The sequence below is a fragment of the Sciurus carolinensis genome, chromosome X (assembly GCF_902686445.1).
Source record: "Sciurus carolinensis chromosome X, mSciCar1.2, whole genome shotgun sequence".
NCBI lineage: Eukaryota > Metazoa > Chordata > Mammalia > Rodentia > Sciuridae > Sciurus > Sciurus carolinensis.
This window is the reverse complement of record NC_062232.1, coordinates 99724958-99748425: the sequence shown is the minus strand read 5'-3', so window position 1 is coordinate 99748425 and position 23468 is coordinate 99724958. Positions and strand designations below refer to the sequence as shown.

Here is a 23468-nt window from a genome sequence, read left to right as displayed (position 1 = left end):
AGGGGCGCAGGGGCTCCCCCAATTCTCAGGCGCACTCTTTCATTTTGCCTTCCTTTTAGCTCCTCTCAGACTCTCTGCATCCTAATTACCCCTGCTGCAAAGCCCAGTGAACAAGAACTCTCCTTTCTTTTATTAAAAATGCTTTAAAATTATACAGGTAACGTGTGAATAAATTTGTGCTATAAAAGAATCAAACACTGCAAAACATGCTGACTAACTCCCTGACTAGGCCCCTGCTTCCATTTTCATCCCCTGAGCTAGCCACCATCTTTGGCTGGGCAGGTGTCTTTTCAGTTTCTGTCTGTGCACTCCCATACATTTATGTGAAAAGATAAATATACAGGCTTTTTGAGTATAGAGAGGTTCATCCTGTGCTTCTTGTTCTATAATTTCTGTTTCTTTCTCAAAATATGCCTTGGAGATATTCACATCAGTACATATAGAACTACCACATTCCTCTTTTTGGAACTTTTAAAATTATGATTATCATTGCATATTTATTGTACAAATTAGTGGGTTTCACTGTGATTCCTCTTAATGGCCGCAGAATGTTCCAGAATGTGCATGTATCATAATTTAGTTAAATATTTTCCCATTAACAATCATTTAGGATCTTTTTTTTAGTTTTTTAGTATTACATGCAGGGCTGTAATGGATTTTCTTGTACAGAGATCTCTGTACAGATACGTGAGTTTCTGCAGAATAGACTCTACGAGGAGGTTGTAAGGTTATGGGAGATGTGCAGTTTACAATTGTGGTGATTATGGCCTTTCTGACTTCTCAGTTCAAGCTTTGAACATGGCATCACCTGCTATTCAAGATGACAATTTGAAGGTTTAGCATCAGACATGCTGGGCTAAGTTGCCAGTTTCATCTCCTCTTATGTACATCATAGTCAAGGGAGCATTCAATTAACTGCAATCAAAGTAATCAGGACCTCAATTAATTAGGCCACCTTAAGGAGAAAGAGGAAAGAGATAAGATATCAGGTTTAGTGAGAGAGGAGAAAAGAAACTTCCGGGGGCTGTCCAGGGGTCAATGTACATTCCAGTCCCATGTCCTGTTTTTTTTTTTTTTACCTCCACATATTTAGTTATGAACAATGAAGACAGATATTCATAATGATGACCTTGACATATCATAAGAGTCATCAAAGCAAGAGTGCATGGTGTTCATTAGACAGGATTTCCTAAAGTAGAAACTATACAAATATGTTTTTGAAGCTTAACTACAGGGTTTGAGACAAAAAATTTGCTGCTTAAATCTTGAAGAGAAAGAAAAACATTAACCAGGTCCTATGTTCCCTACTCCCCAGGCTCTTCAGTTAATTTAGGTGTAATGGACACTGGGTAAAAGATGCAGAAGAAGTAAGGATTCTAAAAGTCACCAGTGACCTTCGTGAAATCCAAATCAATGAAGTAATTCTTCTTGGCTTTCTCTTTGGCTTCTAGCAATAGAGAACTGTTGGGTCATCTCTTAATTTTCTGATCATTTCCTTCTTGTGGCAGAATCCTCTTCATTTTCCCATTCCTTATTCATGAACATTTCCTATATTCAGTCTTTAGCTCTTTGATTCCTGTACTTCTCTCAGAGAGCACATTCAGTTTTATCCCTCTCACTCCTAAATTTATGACTCAGTCCTGAATTCTCTCGAAGCCTACAATCCCATATTGCTAACTACTTATTGGATTTCTTTTCTCAAATATCTTACCATAAAAATCAAAATGATCTTATTTTCCTCAACACATAAAATGCTTTTCCAAATCTAAGAGAAAAGACAAACATCCATTTTTTAAATGGACAAAGACATGACTAGGTAATTCACATACACAAATACACATACACAGATGAACAATGAAAACATGTTCACCCTCACTAATACAATACAAATTAAGCAACGCGATGCTGTTTTTCAGTGATTCAATTCACAATGGTTAAAAAGCTTATGAAACTCATTGTTTGTGGGTAAATAGTCACTCACATATTAGAGGTAGAAACATAAATTTTGTACTCTTCTCTATTCAATAGTGTGTCAACATGTACCAAAGTCTTTAAAATGTGTGAACCTTTTGATCTAGTAGGCTTCAATTCTAGGATATAATCAGAGATATATGCAAACCTAGAAGAACCAGAGTTGTTTATGATGTTGAAAACTTGGGGATACACTAAACGTCCAGCAGTAGAAGATTGGTTGAGAAAATATGGCAAATTCCTGCCCTGGAATGCTATATGACCAATAAAAACATTTTTTTAGAAGCATGCTTAATTACTCAAAAAATCCATACTATATTAAGTAAGGTAACAAAAGTGGTAATAGGTCAGGTAACAAAAAGGAATATACAGGAGTAGCCCTATTTTGTTAAAAAATAAAAGGCATATAGAAGCCAGGCACGGTGGTGCACACCTGTAATTCCAGCGACTTGGGAGACGGAGGCAGGAGGATTGCAAGTTCAAAGTTAGCTTTAGCAACTTAGCAAGACCCTAAACAATTAAGGGGTTAAGGGGTTAAGCGCCCCTGGGTTCAATCCCTGGTACTTAAAAAAAAAAAAAAGACCATACAGATTGGAGGAAAATGCATACAAATATTAAGTGATTATCTCTAGAAAGAGATTTTTGTGGGTGATTTTTGTTTTCTCCTTTATGATTTCTGTGCTAAGATTTCTGCAATGAACATTGATTACTTTGATTACTTTTATGAAGCATAAAACCTATAAGTAAAATTTTTTAGTAAGAGCTGTTTTGGAACCAGACTCTTAGACATCCCCACTAACCAACCTTCCTTTCCTGGCCTCTCTCTTTCTATCCTTGCTGGTATCCATCAAATTTAGACCTTGAAGTTGGCTTTGATTGTTCCCACTCCTGCCCAGCCACTCATGGAATCTCATCCCTTGTTTAGCAGATCTCTCAAATTTGCTCCTTTTTTGTGGATGTGGTTCTGGGGCCTCATACACGCTCAGCACACGTTTTACCACTGAGCTATACCCCCAGCCTCAGATCTTTCTTTTTTGAGTCCCAAGTCAGGTCAGTTCATTTCAACCAGAATTTATTGTCACAATGCTTGGATGTCCCTCTGCCAGTTCAACATTATTGGAACCCTCTCTCAATGTGTATCCCTGCCCTAATCTCCTGTTCCTCCAATCAGTCAAGCACCTTGCAGCTGGAATGATCTTTCATAAGCCCTACTTGTATCATGGCCCTCCCTGCTTAAATATACTTGAAATACCCCAAACCCCCTTGCCTAGGGAATACAGCCTGTACTCTTCAGTTTGCTATTCAGGGCTCTTTACAGCACTGTGCTGGGTGGGAGATAATGCTGGGCACATAGGAGGTGTTTGGTACGTTTTGACAATGAAATATATCAATGAATAAGGTGGGGAACTTTCCCCACTGCCCTCCATTGTCTTTTGTTTGAGAATTCCTTTCCTCTTCTTTTGGCACTTGGACCTAGGGCTTTGGAGCACTTGACGTTTCATGGTGCTGAATTTGGAGACAGGAAGAGGCAGCCAGAGATGATAAAATATGGCTCAGGAAACCTCAACTCTTGAGTTCATCCCAACTTCCAAGGCCTGCTATGTGGGAGGCTCCATGGAGGAACCATATTCTCTCTTAAATCCCTTCTCTCCTCCCGTGTTGAGGACTAAGAACCAACCCTGGGGATCTTACATCTTCCTGTTGGCTTTAATGGAAGAGAAGAAGGAGCAATGGAGAAGGGGAAGCAAAAAGGGGTGAATGTAGAACAAAACCCTGAGTGATGAGGGTCCTTCATGAAACTCAGCTGTCTTCAGGTGCCCCTCTGGGGCACAGAATACACCAACCTGACTGAATGATGGCATATGGTCGTCTGTCAAGAATGCTCCCCTGGGAGTGTGTGGGGCGAGGTGTGTGAGGATAATGAACTCACCAGATGGCAGTAACCGGCACTAGCTCTTGGAAGTGGGATCCCGAGCTGGGTGAAGGGCTGTCTGGGAGCCAGTTCTGATGATGACCGAGAGGCTGCTCCACCATCACAGCCCATCCCTTTCAGTGTGAAGCATGCACTTATTAGGGACCCTAGTCTGCTAGCAGATCCAGTCAGTGTAAGAGCTGCCTTCTAGTGAAGACTGGGATGCTGGTGCAGGCCTCCTGGCACGAACCCTGACCTTTTGGATTGCTCTTGGCATCTTTCTGGTTACAGAAAACCTGGTGCAGTTCCACCCAACAGAAATGCTGACTCTTCCCATAGCCCATCATTCTTCGGAGCTTGCTGTCTCCAGCTTCCCTTCTCTTCCTTTCTCCCCTCTCTCTCCCTCCTCTCCACTGTGGCCATTGGCAGTTGGCACTACATTCAGGCCCTTTCTGTCCTTGGAAACCTGCCTTAATTTGAGGCACTTTCTGTTTGGTAAAGCCATTAACTGTAAGTAGCTTTGGGCCTTGCAGGCGAAGCAAAGGCCCTCTGATTTCCAGGGCTGGGAGTGGCTTGGCTGACACCTACGGAGTCAAGGGAACCAGAGGGAACCTGGAGGCATCTTCCTCTAGCTAGAGAAAGTCACGGTGTTCCATGGCAGTACTGGTCAGCCCAGGGTCTAAGGATAACCCCATAGTGCCATGATAAGGGCAGCTACTGTTGACTTAATACTTACTACATGCCAGGGACCACACTAAGTGCTCGAGGGGCATTTTCCTATATAACCCGCACACCAGCTACTAGTTTCTGATTTTATGATGGGGAAACTTTGAGAAAAATAACCTGTCAGAGGTCACATAGCCAGAAGGTGGCTGACTAGGACTCTAATTCAGACCTGCCTGATTTCAAAGTCTATCCCCCCCTTAACCTCTATGCCATGCTGCTTTTGTAGGTTCTAAAAAGAGGATTAATGGCTTTCTAAGGTTTTGGGAGGTATTTACTGACTACTTATGCACGTGCTAAGCTCATTGCATGTATTAATTAGCATATATACATCTCCCAGTCACTTCTAGGATAGAACTGATTGTCTCATATGATAGAAGTGGAAGGAAATTGTGTCTCAGAGAGGCTACCCAGCTCATAAGCGATTGATTGCAGATTTAACCCAAGTCTGAGAATATCTGGGGCCAGTGTTCTCTTCCCCTGATCCTGCCCTCCCACCCCAAAAAGCCCCCTCTGTAGTTTGCTCTACAAAAGGGACTGTGGAACTATGGTGACATTCAGCATTGAGCCTAGAAGATGCCTGGATTCTTGAATCCATGACAGGCTGTTTTGCTCTGAGGCAGGGAGTACCTGAAAGATGATACCTGGGACCTGAATAGTTATTACTTGCTAGCACAGAGACCATTTGGATGGAGAACTGAGACCCAGATTAATTTTAAGCACATTTTCATTTTCTCCCTCCTTCCCCTCCCAAATTAGGGTGAAGGTTGCCGAACTGTCCCCCTGGCTGGACATGTGGGGTTTGACAGCTTGCCTGACCAGCTGGTGAATAAGTCAGTCAGCCAGGGCTTCTGCTTCAACATCCTGTGCGTGGGTGAGTATTTCCATTGCAGGAAATTCTATTACAGAATATGGATCCTTAATGGCTGGATGTGGCTTTGCAGGTAATTAGGTTAAATAGTGTGTTATTCGGATCTAGTTGCAAGAGTGGTCCTCTCCCCCCACCCCACCTTCTTCTTTTATCCATCTGCTTATTTTTGTAAGCAGCCAGCTGTAATTACTTTTTTTCTTTGGCTGGACCAGAATCTGGGGCCATACTTTGGGGGGAAATGGAACTGTGTGAGACCCAGTGGAAATTCTGCAAGGGGGCTGGCTGGCTCAGTTCCTGCTGTCAAGTTCATTTTGACTGCAGAAGACAGGAACCAGGACAGAATGGGGAGGGAGGTGATGGCTGAGGAAAGAAAGGGGCCACCTGCCCACCAGCTGCCGGCAGTGGGTTGGATCTGTTGGTTCCTTCTGCAGTTTCTCTGTGCTTGGTAGAATTTGAGCTCAAGCGCAGGCTCACACAGCTGCAGGCAAGGTCTTCTGTTCCCCTTATCTGTATCTCTGTCTAGACCTTTAATCTCAACTGTGGGAGCTGCCTCTTAGTCCCCTCCATATGCTAATCAAGGCACAAAGAGAACTCCGTAATGTCTGTGAAATGAATGAATGTATGAGTTAACTCCACAGCAGCCATTCATCATAGTTCCCAAATAGGTTCTCACATGAGCACTTTTGAACCTTACTCTGCAAAGTGAGCAGAGCAAGTAGTGTTTGTATTCTCGTGGAACACATGCAAACCCAGAAACTTGGGGAGGATGAGGCATTTGCCTGAGATAACAGGGAAAAAGTGGCAGAGGCATAATATCCACCGATCCCTTATCCCTCCCACTGCTCTTTAACTGTTGCCTGCAACATCTCTTGAGAACACGGAAGCACTCTGGAAACCATTGAGCACCAATTGAACAAACAAAAGGGACAACAGTTTCTTGATATTCTTTAAAAATCCAAAATTTGCAAACACAATCGTAAACTATAATTTTCACTTCACAGTGCAGGAAAGTATACCTGCATATTTTCAGTGACCTCCTTAATGATTGTATAAACACCATAATAAAGTCAGTTTTCACACTGGCTGGAACACTCAAGCACTTTCGTTAATTGCCTTTTCTTATTTTTGTATAGAGTGTCTAGGGAACTCATTCATGTTGTAGATCTGAACCAACACCGAACTGGATATTTTACTCTTTAATGTATTTAAAAATTCTTTTTCTCACTAAGTTTATTCTTTTTCCTTGAACTCTTTAGTTTTGCTTCTCCTGGACCCAGTAGTCTTTTTCTTTTTTTTTTTTTTTTGGTACCTGGAATTGAACCCAGGGGTGCTTCATCACTGAGCCACATCTCTAGCCCTTTTTAAATATATTTTATTTAGAGATAGTGTCTTGCTGAGTTGCTTAGGGCCTTACTGAATTGCTGAGGCTGGCTTTGAACTCGAGATCCTTCTTCCTCAGCCTCCCAGTCTGCTGGGATTACAGGTATGTGCCACTGTGCCTCGCCCCAGCACTCTTTTCCAGCTCATTTTCTGTAAGAGAATCACTGCGTACTCAAGGACAAATAGAGAATAAAAAAGCCACTTCTGTTCTGGATGACAGGCAGTCAGCTAGGCTCACTCGCTGAATGACTCATTCCCACATATCAGCTTTGGAACCTAGAGATGAAAATATGTGCTTCACGGAATTACATATCAGGGGACTTAGGGTCCAGATCGAGGTTGTTAACCCTTTAAATGCTGAAAGTCTAACTCACGTTTAGGTGATGTCAGGAGAAGGATTCAAAATAAATAGAAGTAGCAGTGATTGGCATCAAGAGCAAATGCTCTCACATTCAATATTAGCACTGCCAAATCTTTATTTAACTAACAAGATCTCCAATCTTTGGCAGATGATGGACAACTTACTTCACGTAATATTGGATTATCAAAATATTTCAGCACAGACGTATCAGATTCCCTTGGCATTCCTCCCAGAGCTCCATGTGACCTGTGTTGAGAGATGAGAAGTGAAGTGACAGACCCACCATAAGCAACCTTTCAACCAAGCTGCTGGGTGGTCTAGTAAAGCCTTGGGAGGGAGGCCATGTGAATCAGAATGGCTTTTTGGTGGCAGAAGTGTAGGGAAATTTGACATGTGGATCACAGCTCCCCTGGAGCTCAGAGGAAGAGCCAAGCTCAAGACAAAGTGAGTGGGAGAAATGGTACACCCCTGTCTTCTATTTCCCACCCAGCCATCGTACAGTTCCAACTGCTTCAGTATGTGCCTGCTGGGATGGAATCACTCCGGTGCCGGGATGGTTCCTTCAAGAGGGGAAGAGTGGGAAAGAGTACCCTCTCACCTGTAAGGAGTCACACCTTCTCTTCAGTCCCTACTTGTCAAGTCTCAGGATATGGCTGCCCCAGTATTTCCTGTTAGACCTGCAGGTTCCTGGATTCGGTTAATTTCATTCCCCATCCCAGATCCAAAAAAGCCTATGACTCCTGCATCTTACTCTCTTGCTGTGCTTGTGACCCTGTCATTGCTCAGAGAACCCACAATTGGGGCCAAGGTCACAAGCGGCTTAGAGTGACTCTGAGGCTGCAGTCTCTCAACCAGCCATAGTGCTGAGTCCTGCTACTGACTTGGTGAAGAGTCCATAGCTTGGCTGTTGAAGGTGATCTATCCTCTTGCTTGTGGGTGACTGTTGGGTTTACTTCTTTAATGACTGTTATAAAACAATTCGTAGAACATGTTCCCTAAACCATTTTCCTTTTTTTTCTGATAGGACATTTTCAGGATGAAATTATGATAGTGCTACCTTTGCTTATCAACTGAGACCTAGGATATTTTTCATATTATCATTTGCTTTGGTACTGAACTTTGACTGTAGGCCTACACCCAGCAGAGTAGCTATTTTCCATACATATGTGCATATGTGTCTGAATGTGCATGTGTGTATGTTGGGATTGAGAGGGAATTTTTATAAATCCAGAGCCTAATTTATATGTAAGGGGTACCAATAAATGGCTCCCACAATTGTTATTATTGTTGACTAGACACACGGACATGAACATATTCTGACTCCTCTCCAATAGATTTGCTGGAGTTGACAATAATTACTTAGTGGGGTGAAGTTCCCTTCCCCCTACCAAAAATTATATATAAGTCCCTTGGCTTTGGAAATCTTGAGGATCCCATGATTGCAGATTGAGTACAAAGGCCTTAGAAGAACCACTAGAGCCAGCAATACGAATGTTCTGGGGCTCATTGCTTTGCCCTGCTGGGAAAGGGCCCCAAAGAGATTCATCCATCCAAATGAGCCAGCAACAGTAATGGCTGCGAGGAATACAAAAGGTCATAAAGATAATATTTACTTTGAAGCTGCTCAGGATTCCAGACTCAACTGGGCTCTGCTGGATTTGGAAAAAACACACAAGAGAAGCAGAATTCTCCCTTGCTATGGGAGGAGGGAAAGAACAGCTAGCATTCTACCAAGTTCAGGGGCCAATTGTTTTGTCCCTGTAATTCTGGGAAAGACAACTGCTCACTTGTCTGTGACAGGCTGCCTGCAGGGGTCAACTGTTTTTTTTTTTTTTTTTTTTTTTTGCAATGCTGGGGATTGAACCCAGTTAACATCCTAACACTCTACATCCCCAACCCAGCAATGATCTCCTCCTCCTCCTCCTCTGGTATGGGGGATTGAGCCCAGGGTCACTTAAGCACTGAGCCATATCCCCAGCCCTTTTTAATATTTTATTTAGAGACAATCTCTCTTGAGTTGCTTAAGTTGCTAAGTCGCTGAGACTGGCTTTGAACTCACGATCCTCCTGCCTCAGTCTCCCAAGTTGTTGGGATTACAGGTGTGTGCCACCACGCCTGGCAATGATCATCTAACAGGTTATCACAGGGAAAAACATGCTGTGGTTTGTAGCATCTGCTGATGTCTTTGGTGTCATTACTCCCAGCATACCTGATTTTAAGCTACCAACATGACATCACTGCATGTGGGTCTGGGAAAAGATGCAGGAAGCCAGACGAGCTGGCTTCAGCACAGCACAGTGTGCCAGGCCTCTACAAGATCAGGAAGGAAAAAAGGGCAAGGTCACAAAGTCAGGCATGGCCTTGTCCCTGTTCATAGGCTCCCCCGGCCAACTGGAGTTCCTGGAGCATTTCCTTTTGGACACCTCCCTGTTGAATCCAGAGACATTTCTCTTGGTTTAGCCCAACATTCAGAGCTGGAAGCGACTTCAGCTCCATTACAGCAGGGATTGTGGTTATCTTGTTCATTGCTGTATAACTATGCCTGGCTCCTATTAGAGGCTTTTAAAATACTTGTTGAATGACTAAATGAACAAACATATTATGCCTATGGGCCTCACTAGAGCATATTGGTTAAAAGCATGGGTTCCAGTGTCAGTCTGCCTGGATGCATATTGTGGCTCTGCTACTTTTTAGTTTGTGACCTTGAACTGTTTAATTCCTCCACATTGTATAGGAAAATAAGATGCAGAGGGACTGAGAAACTGTAGCTGGTGAGTGGCTTGAGGATAAGTTGTAGTAGCTCAGGGCTGGAGGTGTAGCTCAATGGTAGAGCACTTGCCTAGCGTGCAAGAAGCCCTGAGTTTGATCCTCAGCACTGCAAAAATAAACTATCTACCTTATAGACTTGTGAGGAATAAATAAGAAAATATATGGAAGCTGGGGACATAGCCCAGTGGCAGAGCTCTGGCCTTGCATGTTTGAGGCTCAGGATAGAATCTTGAGCAATGCAAAAAAGAAAATATATGTATTTACTTACAGTAGTGCCTGACACAGACTTAAGTGCGCCATAAACAATAGCTATTATTGTCACTCCAAACTTCTCCTTTTATAGGAAAGGAGCCTGGGAACCAGAGAGAGGAAAGGGCTGAGCCAGCTCAGGTCACATGGTAATTTGGTGATAACCTGGCTGGGACCTTTCATTTCATAACTTGCAAGGACTTAATTGCACAAGGTGCCAGAGGGTGCAGATGTTAACAGCAACTGAGGAAAGGGGCTAAACTTTTCTTTATCACTGTGGTTTTTAACCCAGGATGGGGAGGTCAACATCACACTGTCCCAGGGAATATAGTTTGAAAAAGCATGTTTCATATTACATGCTTTAAGTTAATTTATTTAAAAAAACTGTTGTTTCCACCACACTATCTACATTAAGCAATGTGAGACAAAATCCTCTTGGATGATGGAGCAGGAGTTAAAATTGGTTAATAAACCCTACAGTCTACTGTGAGATGTTCTGGAAGGGCTGGGAAAGGAGGGGGCAATGGACCCCTCGGGACTCCTCAGGTTTCCTGCTGGAAGCTAATTGCCAAATTCTCATCTTCCTGCAGGGGCGTGGAATCTGCTGACCTGATCCCAGTTAGCCAACCCCACCCTGCCTGCAATACTGATCCCCAGGGCTGCCATGAGAGGGGACAGTATCCTAGGCTCAGCCTGGGTCTGTGCCAGCCATTAAGGGAGAGCCTCCCTCTACCCCCAGGCTCTGCTGGTGACCTGGAAGAGAGCACCTGATAGTCACAGAGAGAGCTGGCTTGGTTTTCTGCCCTCTTCTCATACAGAATTTATTGTGATTCCCTAGACACTCATGAGTTCTTTTCTTCCAGACCTTCATTATTTGGCATCTAATTTTCGCAACCCTTCTGTGCTGGCAGGCATCTGGGTGGTCATTTCCCCTGTGGATCCTCCCTGCTGCCTGCCCTGCCCTGCTCTGCCCTGCCCTGCTCTGCCCTGCCTGGCCCCCATTTCTCCAGCTGTGCAAACAGGGTGGGTCCCTCACTGTGCAGTGCTGCTTCTGAGGCCTTCTGTGTGAGGCCAGGCGTAGGGACTCTTGTGAGTACAGGAAGATTCTCTTTGAGAATTCTTGGGATTGGGGAGCCAGCCAGCCCACCGTGGATGCTAGGGAGACTGGACCTATCATTGTCTAGGAGCTGCAGAGGATTCGGCAAGGAGCTCATGGGACAGAAGAAGGGGTGGGGAGGGGTGGACATGGAAAATTCATTAGGCGGGTACAAGGATGGGCTCAAATGTACCTCAAACCTCAGTCCCCAGGGGGAGGGAAGTGTAGTGAGGAAGCCACCCTTGTGTTCCCACCTCAGAGGTGCTGGCCCCATTTCCAGTTGAGCTACCTCCCTACGTTGGGCAGGGTGGAAGTGATATTTTCTGCTGCTTGCCCAATTCTGCTGCCCCCCATAGCAAAGACCCCACCTCACCAAATTCTTCTTGGGGCCTCCAAACTAACCTGTTCCTATAAGGAAGGGGAAAAAAAGGCCTCTTTTTGGAGAGTCTTTGCTGCTAATGGGTATAGCAGACCCTGGCTGGAGACATGATCTGTGTGAGCAACTTTTTCTGCCTCCCTGGCAATCCCACCATGTTAGTCAGACCTGGCTATGAAATTGGGCTGGGGATCCGATAACCAGGCTGAATTGAATGTTCTTGTTCTCTTTTTCTCCCCCGATCCCCATAGAAAGCTCTGGTCATAGACACTTTTAAAAGCACCTTAAAAGCATCTCCTGCATTCATAGCTCATTATTCAGGATAAAAGAGGCTTGGAAGATGCAAAGCTAGACACACCCAGAGGGTGGAGAGGAGATGGAGCATTTTCGTTTCCAATCATGCAACTCTAACCCAAGCCCTAGACTGCCTTGCAAATGTGTGCTATTGGTCCCAAAGGGCGATCTGCCAGGCCAGGATGTGCCCAGTACAAACTCACTTCAGACTGTGAAGAGAAGTCAGAGCTTACCCTCTCCCGCCCCCAGCTTGGGGAGGTAGGTGGGAAGAAGTGGGGTGATTTTAGCAAAATAGTATGGTAGTCTTAGGTGTTCAAAGGGCACTTCAGATAATTAACTACTGGCTTTTATTCCTGGTTTTCCTGAAGTGCTTGGCGTGAGGTGGGGGGTAAGTATAGTCTGGATCCATGGAGATTATGAGTGGTTTTAGTGCCTAACCCTGCTTGTGGTTTCATGTCAGATTCTTGCCTAAACCCCATTTCACCAACTTCCCCCACAGCTTATGGCTTCTTGTGATGTCTCATTCCCTAAAGATGTCTTGGCTTGAGGTAGCGGCTTGATATCCCCTGGTCTCCTAGGAATAACCTTCCCAAACCTTCACCAATCTGCCACAGCCCTTCCCTGCTTCATCTCCCTTGAAATTCAAGACTTTTGGAATTCCAAGTGTTTAATTTATTAGTATCCCACAGCCTGTTAGTTAAACAAACAAGTGGCTGGTTTATTTGATATATAAGGAGGATCATAATTTGTGGCCTGTTAAGTTCCCTCTCCATTAGCTAAAAATGGTCTTATTGAAATCTCAACCTGGCTGGGAGGATGGTAAAGCTGAGGATCCATACAGTCTCCCCACCCAGGACACCCACAGAGCTCTGGACTTCTCAGGGAGATGAGGCAGAGTCTGGGAGGGGAGGATATTTGTTTGACAAGGGACTGTGTCCCCTTTTTTTAAAAAAAATTAAAATAGCTTATTAGTTTTTATTATAAAACAATAGCTGCCCCAGTGACTCAGGAGGCTGAGACAGGAGGATGGCAAGTTCAAAGCCAGCCTCAGCAAAAGTGAGGCACCAAGCAACTCAGTGAGACCTTGTCTCTAAATAAAATACAAAATAAGGCCAGGGATGTGGCTCAGTGGTTAAGTGCCCCTGAGTTCAATTCCTAGTACCCCACCAAAAACAAACAAACAAACAAACAAACCAATAGCTGGGAGGTCTGTTGCATGCCTGTAATCCAACAATTTGGGAGGCTGAGACAGGAGGATTGTCAGTTTGAGGCCAGCCTGGGCAATTTAGTAAGACTTGGTCTCAAAATTAAAAATAAAAGGGCTAGAGGTATAGTTCTGTGGTAGAACGCCCTGGGTTCAATCCCCAATATCAAAAGAAAAAACCACTTAAAAAACCTGTAAAATATAGAAAAACATAAAGAAATGAAAACCACACACAATCCCACCACCCAGAGAAAACCATTGGTAAGTGTCTATTGTATTTCTTTCCAGTTTTTTCCTAGGGATAAATTGCTTTTTTCTAACTATAAAAGCAGTGCATACTCAAGATAAAAATTTCAAGTAAAAATTTCAATAACAGAAAAAAAATAGAAAATTCCCCCAATTCCACTATTGTGAAATTACTACCGTTGGTTTGTGGTGCATTCCTTTAGGTCTTTTTCATTTAACTGAGATCATACGGTCCATGTACTTCTATTTATTATTCACTTAGTATTGCATCATGTTTATTTCCCCATGTTAATAAGTGGACATCTGCATAGTTATTGTGTGAATGGACCCTAATTTATCCTTTCAATTTTCAGGAGAGACAGGTTTGGGCAAGTCCACCCTCATGGATACTCTGTTCAATACCAAGTTCGAGGGGGAGCCAGCCACCCACACTCAACCTGGTGTCCAGCTCCGGTCCAATACCTATGACCTCCAAGAGAGCAACGTGGGGCTGAAGCTCACAATTGTTAGCACAGTGGGCTTTGGGGACCAGATCAACAAGGAGGACAGGTAAGGAAGGCAGTGAGTGGGGTGGGAAGGTTGGTGGGGGGACACAGGGAGGAACTTTCCTTGGGGGTCTTGGAGAAAGTGTAGATGCTGGGGCTCAGCCTGTTCTTTCAGAATGGAGTGGGCAGGTGGCAGGCCCCTCACAAGGACTGCCCCTGTCCATGGTCTCTGTCTATAGTAACTGTTCCACTCCATACACTTTGCCAAAGGATGTTTTCCCAGTGTATGGGGTAGAGGTCTTGATGTCATTTAGCAAACACTTATTGAGCTCCTACCTTGTGCCAGGCACTGCTGGGCTCTGACAATCTAAAAAGGAGTAACTTTGTCTCTGCCCTTGAGGCACACACAAGCAAGACTGGTTTTAAGCAAATAATTTCCATAGAGAATGGTATCTTCGTAAAGGACAGGGTACAGAGAGGTAAAGGACAAGTTTAAATGAGACCAAAAAGGTGAGAACAGTCAATTCCGTGTGAGAAGGTCAGGCAACAGAGGATGTACTTCCTGTACTGTCTCTTGAAGGAGAAACTGCTTTGCCCGATAAATAAGCGTTGGAGGAGAGGGCATTCCAGGAAGAGGTAACTTTGTGCAAAGGTAAAGTGATGCAGAGGATTCTGGTATGTTCTGGGGAACTGCAGCTTGCTCTGTTTGGCTAGACAAGAGGCAAAGTTACTGTGAAGCTAGTGAAGCTTAAGCTTCAGGGTCCTCACATCACAGGCCCCTTCCAGGGCTGTGTAAGTAATTTTTACTCATAGGGTAGCATTCTTTTTTTGGAGGGCTCTTTGAATTGTATAAGCTAGAGCCCTGCAAACCCTGGGTCTGCCTCTGGGCCATCAGTTTGAAGTGAACTAGGAGAAAAGTAGAAGTGAGCCTGAAAAGGAAAGTGGGAGTCAGACCCAGAGGGAATTATGGAGAGTACATTGAAAGATTTTTTTAAAAAATATATTTTTAGTTGTGGATGGACACAGTACATTTATTTATTTTTGGTGGTGCTGGGGGTTGAACTCAGGGCCTTGTGCATGTGAAGCAAGCACTCTACTAATTGAGCTATATCCCCAGCCCACTATTTATTCATTTTTATGTGATGTTGAGGATCAAACCCAGTGCGAGGCAAGCGCTCTACCACTGAGCCACAACCCCAGTCTCCACTGAAAGTTTTTTTTTTTTTTTTTTGGTATGGGGATTGAACTCGGGAGCATTCAACCATTGAACCACACCCGCAGCCCTATTTTGTATTTTATTTAGAGATGGGGTCTCACTGAGGTGCTTAGTGCTGAGACTGGCTTTGAACTCATGATCCTCCTGCCTCAGCCTCCTGAGCCGCTGGGATTACAGACATGTACCACCATGCCTAGCTATTGAAAGATTTTAAGTAGTAGAATGAGCTGTGTGTGGTGGTTCATGCTTATAGTCCTAGTGGCTCAGGAGGCTGAGGCAGGAGGATCGTGGGTTCAAAGTTGGCTCAGCAATTTAGCAAGGCCCTACTCAACTCAGTGAGACCCTGTCTCAAAATAAAAAATAAAAACCGTCTGGGGATGTGGCTCAGTGGTTAAGTGTTCCTGGTTAAATTCCTAGTACCCCCCCTGCCAAAAAAAAAAAAAGAGGTAGAATGATATAGCCTGATGGGCCTTTGAAAAAAGTCATTTGGGATAATATGAGAAATATTAGGGGACTGTTAGACCAATGAGATTGAGGCAAAAGGGAAGATAGTTGCTGAGGTGGGGAACAGGAGAAAGATTTGATAAACATTGTGTAGGTAAAATTAAAAGAACTTGGTAGAGACTCGATGTGGGGTTGTGAAGGGAAAAGAAGAATCTAGAATGAGGCCTGAATTTCTGGCTTTGGAGACTAGATAAATGGTGGTGGTCTTCATAAGGTAGAGAAGATAACAGAACCAGGTTTTAAGATAATTAGCTATAGCTGTTTTAGACATGTTAAGTTTAACCTTTTTGTGGAATCTCAAGATACATGATGGCCTTCAGGGTTAGCAGTATACAGAGTTGGAGACCCAGAGAAGGTCTAGGCTGGAAATATAGATTTGGATTATCAGGGGATACATTTTATGTTCCAAGAGTGGACATGTGTAAGAATGCCCAGGAATCAGAGTGGAGCAAGAAGGACGCTGGGCTAAAGATAAAAAAAACCCTAGGAGGCTAAGTTTTGTGGATGAATGAAAAGACCCTGAAAGGGTCAAAACAGGAGAGGCAGGAGAGCCTGGAGAGAATGAGGGGTTCGAGAATGTGTGTGCGTGAGGGGTGGGGCGACATTCAGTGATGAGGACTAGGGTCAGGTAGAGGGTATGGGTTGGCACCATCTGCTTTTAACTGGAAGTCATGTGGCTATCACATGTGCTCATCTCAGAAGAGACCATTCATCATTTTGAGTAGTGTATGCTCATTTGTTGAGGATTCTCTTGTTTCTTAGATGAACTGTATCTCAAATTCTATTTCTCCCTTAAAGCTACAACAGCCATACTCCAGTCCTTACAATGAACAAATAGATGTGGTTTCTTAAAATTGGAGTGAATTCTGTTTTTCATTTAAAATTTTAAAAGGACACTTCTGTTTTTTACAGGCTTGTTTATTGTGCTAATCTAGTATGGTTGAGAATAAATTAGATCCAGAGGGAAAGGGAATATTTGGATCACAATCTGAGTTCTTAATCTCAGGGCAGATTTTTTTCAGGAACTCCTTAATTAAACTTCTTTCCTTCCTTTCTCTCTCTCTCTCTCTCTCTCTCTCTATCTCTATCTCCCTCTCCCTTCCTTTTTGTTTTGTTCAGGGGTACTCAACTACTGACCTACATCCTCAGCCCATTTTATTTTTTATTTTGAGATAGGACCTCATTAAGTTCCTGAGACAGGCTTTGAACTTGTGATCCTCCTGCCTCAGCCTCCGGAGTTGCTGGAATTACAAGCATGCGCCACCTCACCCAGCTCAATTAAATTTCTCACAGTTCTTTCAGTTATATGTATCTAACAGTGGACAATGCCTTGATAATGATGGCTTGGAAGGGCTGAATGGATACTGTCCCTTAGAGGCTAATCTCCTTCCATCATATATTTTTTTTCCATCATATTTTTAAAAATTTTTTTCTTATTTTTCCTGATTATAAGTGTGATACATACTCATAAAAATCTAACTATACAAACTCAAATAAGTAGAAATGAAAACCTTCCCTGAAATTGGGGAAGCAGGGTAAAAACAAAATTACAGGGATTTGTAATAAAAAACAGTGTTTTCTACATGCCATTAGGACCATTTTAGCACAGAGATGTCAGTGTAGCTACATTGAATCAGCACATCAGAATGCCCTGCTTTATCCAGGGCACATGCTTAAGATGGCAAGAACAGCAACTAGGACTGGATCCTTGGAAAACTACCATTTAAAGAATGCTGGAGTCACACACAGTGGTGCATGCCTATAATTCCAGCTACTCTGGAGGTTGAGGCAGGAGGATCCCAAATTTGAACCTTGGCAACTTGGCAAGACCCTATCTCCAAATAAAATAATCAAAAGGGCTTGGATGTAGCTCAGTGGTATAGAGAGCCCCTAGTTTTAATCCCCAGTACTCCCAAAAAATTGTGGAGAAAAAGGAACCCAATCAGAAGACTGCAGAAGACAGGCTGGAGAGGGAGTGCCTAGGAACTTATTAGGCTTTGCTGACAGACAGATCTGGGTTCAAAGCCCTTATTGCCATATTGCCCAAGGACCTAGAGCAAGATACTTAAATTTATGTCTCAGTTTTCAAATCACCTGTAAAGTGGGGATGATGATAATAATACTTACCTTAGAGGATTATGATGAAGCATTCTTGACATGTGTGCATAAGAAATACTTAAACAGTGGGCTGGGGTTGTGGCTCAGTGGTAGAGTGCTTGCCAAGCATTTGCGAGGCACTGGGTTCGATTCTCAGCACCACATATAAATTAATAAGTAAAATAAAGGTCCATCATTGACAACTAAAAAATAAAAAAAAAGAAATAAACAGTTCCTGATTCAGAGTAACTACCTAATAACAGAGATATTATGATCATGATCTTTTTTGGTAGTCTGGGGATTGAATCTAGAGGTGCTTTCCCACTAAGCTACATACCCAGCCCTTTTTATTTTTTATTTGGAGACATGGTCTCCCTGAGTTGCTGAGACCGGCTTCAAACTTGTGATCCTCTTCTCAGCCTCCCAAGTTGCTGAGATTATAGGTGTGTGCTATTGCATACAGCTATGATCATGATTTTTTTTGGGGGGGGGTAACCGGGGTTTGAACTCAGGGGCACTCAATCACTGAACCACTTCTCCAGCCCTATTTTGTATTTTATTTAGAGACAGGATCTCGCTGAGTTGTTAAGTGCCTTGCTTTTGCTGAGGCTGGCTTTGAACTTGAGATCCTGCTGCCTCAGCCTCCTGAGCTACTGGGATTACAGGCCTGTGTCATTGTGCCTGACTTATGATCATGATTTTTACTGATAGGGAAATGGATGGCGAGTTGTATTATGTAGCATATGGGAGAGAATGATAAATGGTGTCCAGGAAAATAAGAACCAAAGAGTTCTTATTTTGGCAATGTGAAAGGTTTGGCGATAGGAAGGTCGTTAGTATATGTAGGAATAATCATTCCAGGGGAATTGTAGGTATAAGCTAGGTTTCCATGATTGCTGAGTGAAAATGAGGTAAGGATATAAAGACATCAGAATAGCAAAAAGAAAGAGTAGAAGAGAAAAGTGAGTCCAAGATCAGATCCATATTTACATGGAAATTTAGTATATGTAAGTCAGCAGGGAAAGAACGGACTATTCAAGAAACGATGCTGGGAAAATAGGTCATCTGTTTAGAAAAAAATAAAATGAGACCCTCTCACACAAACATAATTCACAAAAATAGATTCCCGTTGGACTAAAAACAAATTCTAAAAATGTAAGGAGAAAAAAAAGTAAGGAGAAAATGTCAGAATATTTTTTTAACTTTGTGGGTAGAAAAGTCTTTTCTAGGCATGACACAAAATCCAAAAGTCATAGAAGAAAAGACAAATGTAAATTCATTAAAAATACTTTCAGTTATTTTTAAATTCTTATTAATTTTTTTGGTACCAGGGATTGAGCCCAGGGATGTTTTAACCACTGAGCCACATCCCCGGCCCTTTTTATTTTGAGACAGGGTTTCACTAAGTTGCTTAGGGCCTTGCTAAGTTGCTGAGGCTGATCTGAATTCCTTCTGCCTCAGCCTCCTGAGCCTCTGGGATCATTGTGTATTGAACTCAGGACCTCACACATGCTAGGCAAGTACTGTATCACTGAGCTACATACTCAGCTCAGCACTTTCATATGTCAAAAGATATCATAAACAAAATTAAAAACAAGCTAGAGATGGGGCAAAAATATTTACAACCTACATAACAACACAGAGAATTTTTCTAAAATGTAAAGGAGCTTCTACAATTCAGTGAGAAATAAACAGGTAATTGACAGAGGGAAATACAAATGACCAATCAACATATGAAACGATGCTCATTCAATTTCCCCAGTGATTTAGGGAAATGCAAAATAAAACAATGAATTTTTTTATCCATCAGATTTGCAAACATAAAAGATGGTATAATATCCACTAACAAGAGGTAATTTCATTCATGTTGGTGGGAATGTAAAATGATGCAGAATTTTTGGAGGGCGAATTTGGTAGTATATATTAAAAATATGAATAATTTATGACCCAACAGCTCCACTTTGAAGTGTACAGTCTAGAGGAACAATTGTACATGTTCATTAGGAACATACAGAAAGGATGTTCACTGCAGCATTGGTTACCAGGTTTAAAAAAACCTTAAAAGTTCTAATTTCCATCAATAGTGCAATCAAATGAACTGTGGTTCAATCATACCATAGGATTATCAACTTGTTTTTTTTTTTTTTTTTGTAGTGGGGTTTGAACCCAGGGGCACTTAACCACCGAGTCACAACCCCAGCCCTTTTTATATTTCAATTCTGAGACAGGGTTTTGCTGAGTCTCTTAGGACCTTGCTAAATTGTTGAGGCTGGCCTTGAACTTGTGATCCTCCCGCCTCAGCCTCCCTAGTCTCTGGGATTGTAGGCATGCACCATCATGCCTGACCAAACTGTGAGATGGTATTTGGCAGTTTAAAAGAATGAGGTAGATTCCCTTCGAACTCACATGGGTAGAGCTCCAGGTCATGTTGTTATGTGAAGAAAAGAAGTTGTGGAATGACACTGCCATTTGTATAAATCTGTCCTCCTCTTCCCAATAAAACAACCCACACATCTCTCTTTTTCTTTTTTCTTTTTGACCAGGGATTGACCCAGGGTGCTTAACCACTGAGCCACATCCCCAGCTCTTTTTATATTTTATTTCGAGATAGGGTCTCATTCAGTTGCTTAGGACCTTGCTAAGTTGCTGAGGCTGGTCCTCCTGCCTCAGCCTCCCGGGTTGCTGGAATTGCAAGTGTGCACCCCCACGCCCGGCTGCATCTCTCTTTTTCTGTATGCATATGCATAGAAAAGGTCTGGAAGGATAATCAACAGACTGAAAACAGTGATTACTCCGAGGCAGGGAGAATATATACATGTATCACTTGCATAATTAAAAATAAATTAAAAAGCATGAAGTTTTCAAAAAGGAAGCAGATAAAGTGGGTGTAGACTGTTCATTTAAAAAGCTTGTCTGAGCTGGAAAAAAGAGATAAGGTAGCGTGTAGAGGCAAAACAGGGAGATCAGGGGTAACTCCTCCTGAGAATGGGAGAGATGATGAGGGCTTAAGAAGGAACAGAAACTTCGAAGACAGAGAAGAGGGGGCAGATTTGAGAGAAAACATCCTCAAGGCTCAGTCACCAAGTTGGTGTGGAGGATCTAGTTCAGTTTATCAATTACTAAATGTTTGCTACATGCCAGGTATATTGTAAGGCGCCAGAGACAGTGAGAAATAAGGCAGTCTGTAGTGAAGGAACTTGAGGCTTAGGGAAGGGGATAAATATGCACACAGATTCTACACACTCTGGCTTGTACAATAACAAAGGTATGTGGAGGGGAACCGTGGGAACAGAAAGGGCACCATTGACCAAGCCTGGTGGTGGGATTATTGGGTTGGGTTGGCTGGGAGGGGAGAGCAGGTGATCAGGAAAGGCTGAGCTAAGTCCTGTAGTCTTGCAGGAGGAGTACAGAGAACCAAATGGCTAGCAGTGGGGTATTGGGTCCATAGTTTTAGAATGAGTGAGTGAAGGAAATATACATTGGTGGGAAAAATAAAGAGAATACCTATATATTGTCATCATTTAAAACTGAAGGTATCCATTGAATGTGTTAACTAGTGTGGATAGAAAACATTTTACAATGTGTTGAAGAGTGAATGAGACATTTCAAAAAATTGAGTAGACTGTTCTTTCAGGAAATTTCCATTCACCCCTTAAATATTTATTAAGTACCTACTGTATGCCAGACAAAACCTGTGCTAGTTGCAGAAGACAAACTTGATGGCATGGGGGAGGCGTTGGAGAGAGATGGGTGGTTGGGGAGGATTGGGTTGAGAAAGGTCATTCTTGGAGATAAGGGAAGACTTAAGCCTGTTTATAGGTTGAGGGGGAAGATTCAGTAGGAAGCGATGAGTTGGTAGATGAACCAAGGATCCCAAAGAGCCTGAAAGGGATGAAATCAAGAGCACAGGGACAATGAATAGAAGAGAAATGCTCCATCCTCAGAGACTACAAGGAAGCAGGGAAGGGTGGGTTCCTTTGTAGAAGATAGGGAGGGAGGCAGGAAACTTAGGTCCTGGTGAGCCTGGTGGCCTGGAATTTGTTGGTAAAGGAGGCAGTGAAATCATCTTGTGAGAGTGAAAGGGTCAGGAATAATTTTGGAGTTGTAGGTGAGAGTTTGGAATGTCAATGAGGAAAATGGAAAGGATGTCAATCAAGGCCAAGAAAGGGACTGCCATATTGCTGTAGAGGCCCATATGAAGTTGGAGGCCATGAATTTATAATGGTGTTGAGACCCATAGTTTTATGATCGCTTCTATCCAGCATCAGAGATGTAGCAGCAGAGATATTCTTTCAGTGTGGCAATTTCACTAGGTAAATAGGGTGGAAGGACATGGGTTAAATGAAGATGAATGTGTTGATAAAAGAATGGTTTGCAGCTGGGCATAGTGGCATGCACCTATAGTCCCAGCTGCTGTGGAGACTGAGGCAGGAAGTTTGCTTGAGCCCAGGAGTTTGAGGCCAGCTTGGACAACATAGTAAGACCCTGTCCAAAAAAAAAAAAAGGAAAAGAAAAAGAGTGGTTTTAATGATCAATTATGAGATTCAGCTTGGGCAGAGAGGGAGATGAGACCAGGAAAGCATTGATCTTCTGAGAGATAATGGAAGGGACAAGGTTCCAGAGGATTCTATGAGGTGAAAGGTCAGACTTAGGATTGAAGATGTGAGAGAGATGGATAGATGTACAGTGTGGTCGGAGAGTTGGGTGATGGAGGATTTCTTAGGTGGAGCTGGTCTGGCTAATGATAAGGTGGTGGTTGATGTGGAGGGAACTGAAGACTGAGGCAGTCAAGTTGAGGCAGTCAAAGAATAGAGTCTAAATGTCAGTGACTGAACTTTACAGACACATTGGAGTCGCCTAGAAGGGGGAGAAAGACTGAACCAGGTGCTGCCAGAAGAAGGTGGCAAAGGTCTCTGGTGAAGAAAGGTGTTTCCACTGAGGTGGAGGAGGGAACTGAGGAGCTATGCGCATGCCCACTGCAGCGGCCCTCAGGGTTAGGGTTCTTGGAGAATGAGAAGCCTGTGTTGGTGATGGCTGCTGGGTCATGGCATCCTCAGGAGAGCATTAAGTTTTTGTCAGGGTGGGCATATTTGAAAAGGCAGATGTCATAGACCAACACTTCTCAAACTTTAATGTGCATATAAGCCATTGGGGCTCTGGATAAATTGCAGATTCTGATTCTGTAGGTCTGGGTTGAGGATCCCAGATTCTACATTTCTAACCAGCTGTCTGTTGATGTGGGTGCTGCTGACCCAAGGACCATACTCTGAGTGGCAAAGATGTAGACAATTTTGTTTATCTTGGTACAGGGGCTTCGTAGGGCCTAGTGGAATGTGTTTGGAAGGAGGAGAACCCAAGGAGAAGGAGTCCAAGGCAGATAGTAGAATAGGGATGCATGTAGAGGAGAGGAGGTGACTGGAAGAGGGGGAGAGGGTAAATTGGCTGTTGTCACTTTGGGCTCTGTTCCGGTAGATCTGACCATGTGGTCTCTTGGCTTTGGTTTCTAAGATGGTTGTGTTGGAATACAGTGTCTGTGACCAGGCCATGTGGGGTTCCATCAGGGGGGGCCTCTGGTAGTTGTGTCTGCAGAGGACACTGGCACAAGGGAGAGGAAGATTAATATGACTTCCATGTGACTAGGAAATATGAAAGGAAGATGGTAATGACTGAGGTCATGGGAATGAGTAAGACTACCCAGGGACACTGTGTATGTA

The 23468-nt window shown here is 43.2% G+C and overlaps 1 protein-coding gene across 4 annotated transcripts in view; it reads left to right on the top strand.

Moving 5' to 3' along the window:
* The window catches only part of Septin6 (septin 6), a 71381-nt gene that overhangs the window by 9310 nt on the left and 38603 nt on the right, over nucleotides 1-23468 (top strand). For all 4 annotated transcript variants that reach the window (XM_047536045.1, XM_047536043.1, XM_047536042.1 and 1 more), the window contains exons 2-3: nucleotides 5366-5480; nucleotides 13806-14001. In XM_047536045.1, the coding sequence (XP_047392001.1) occupies nucleotides 5366-5480; nucleotides 13806-14001 (311 nt within the window). The remainder of the gene's footprint in view (nucleotides 1-5365; nucleotides 5481-13805; nucleotides 14002-23468) is intronic.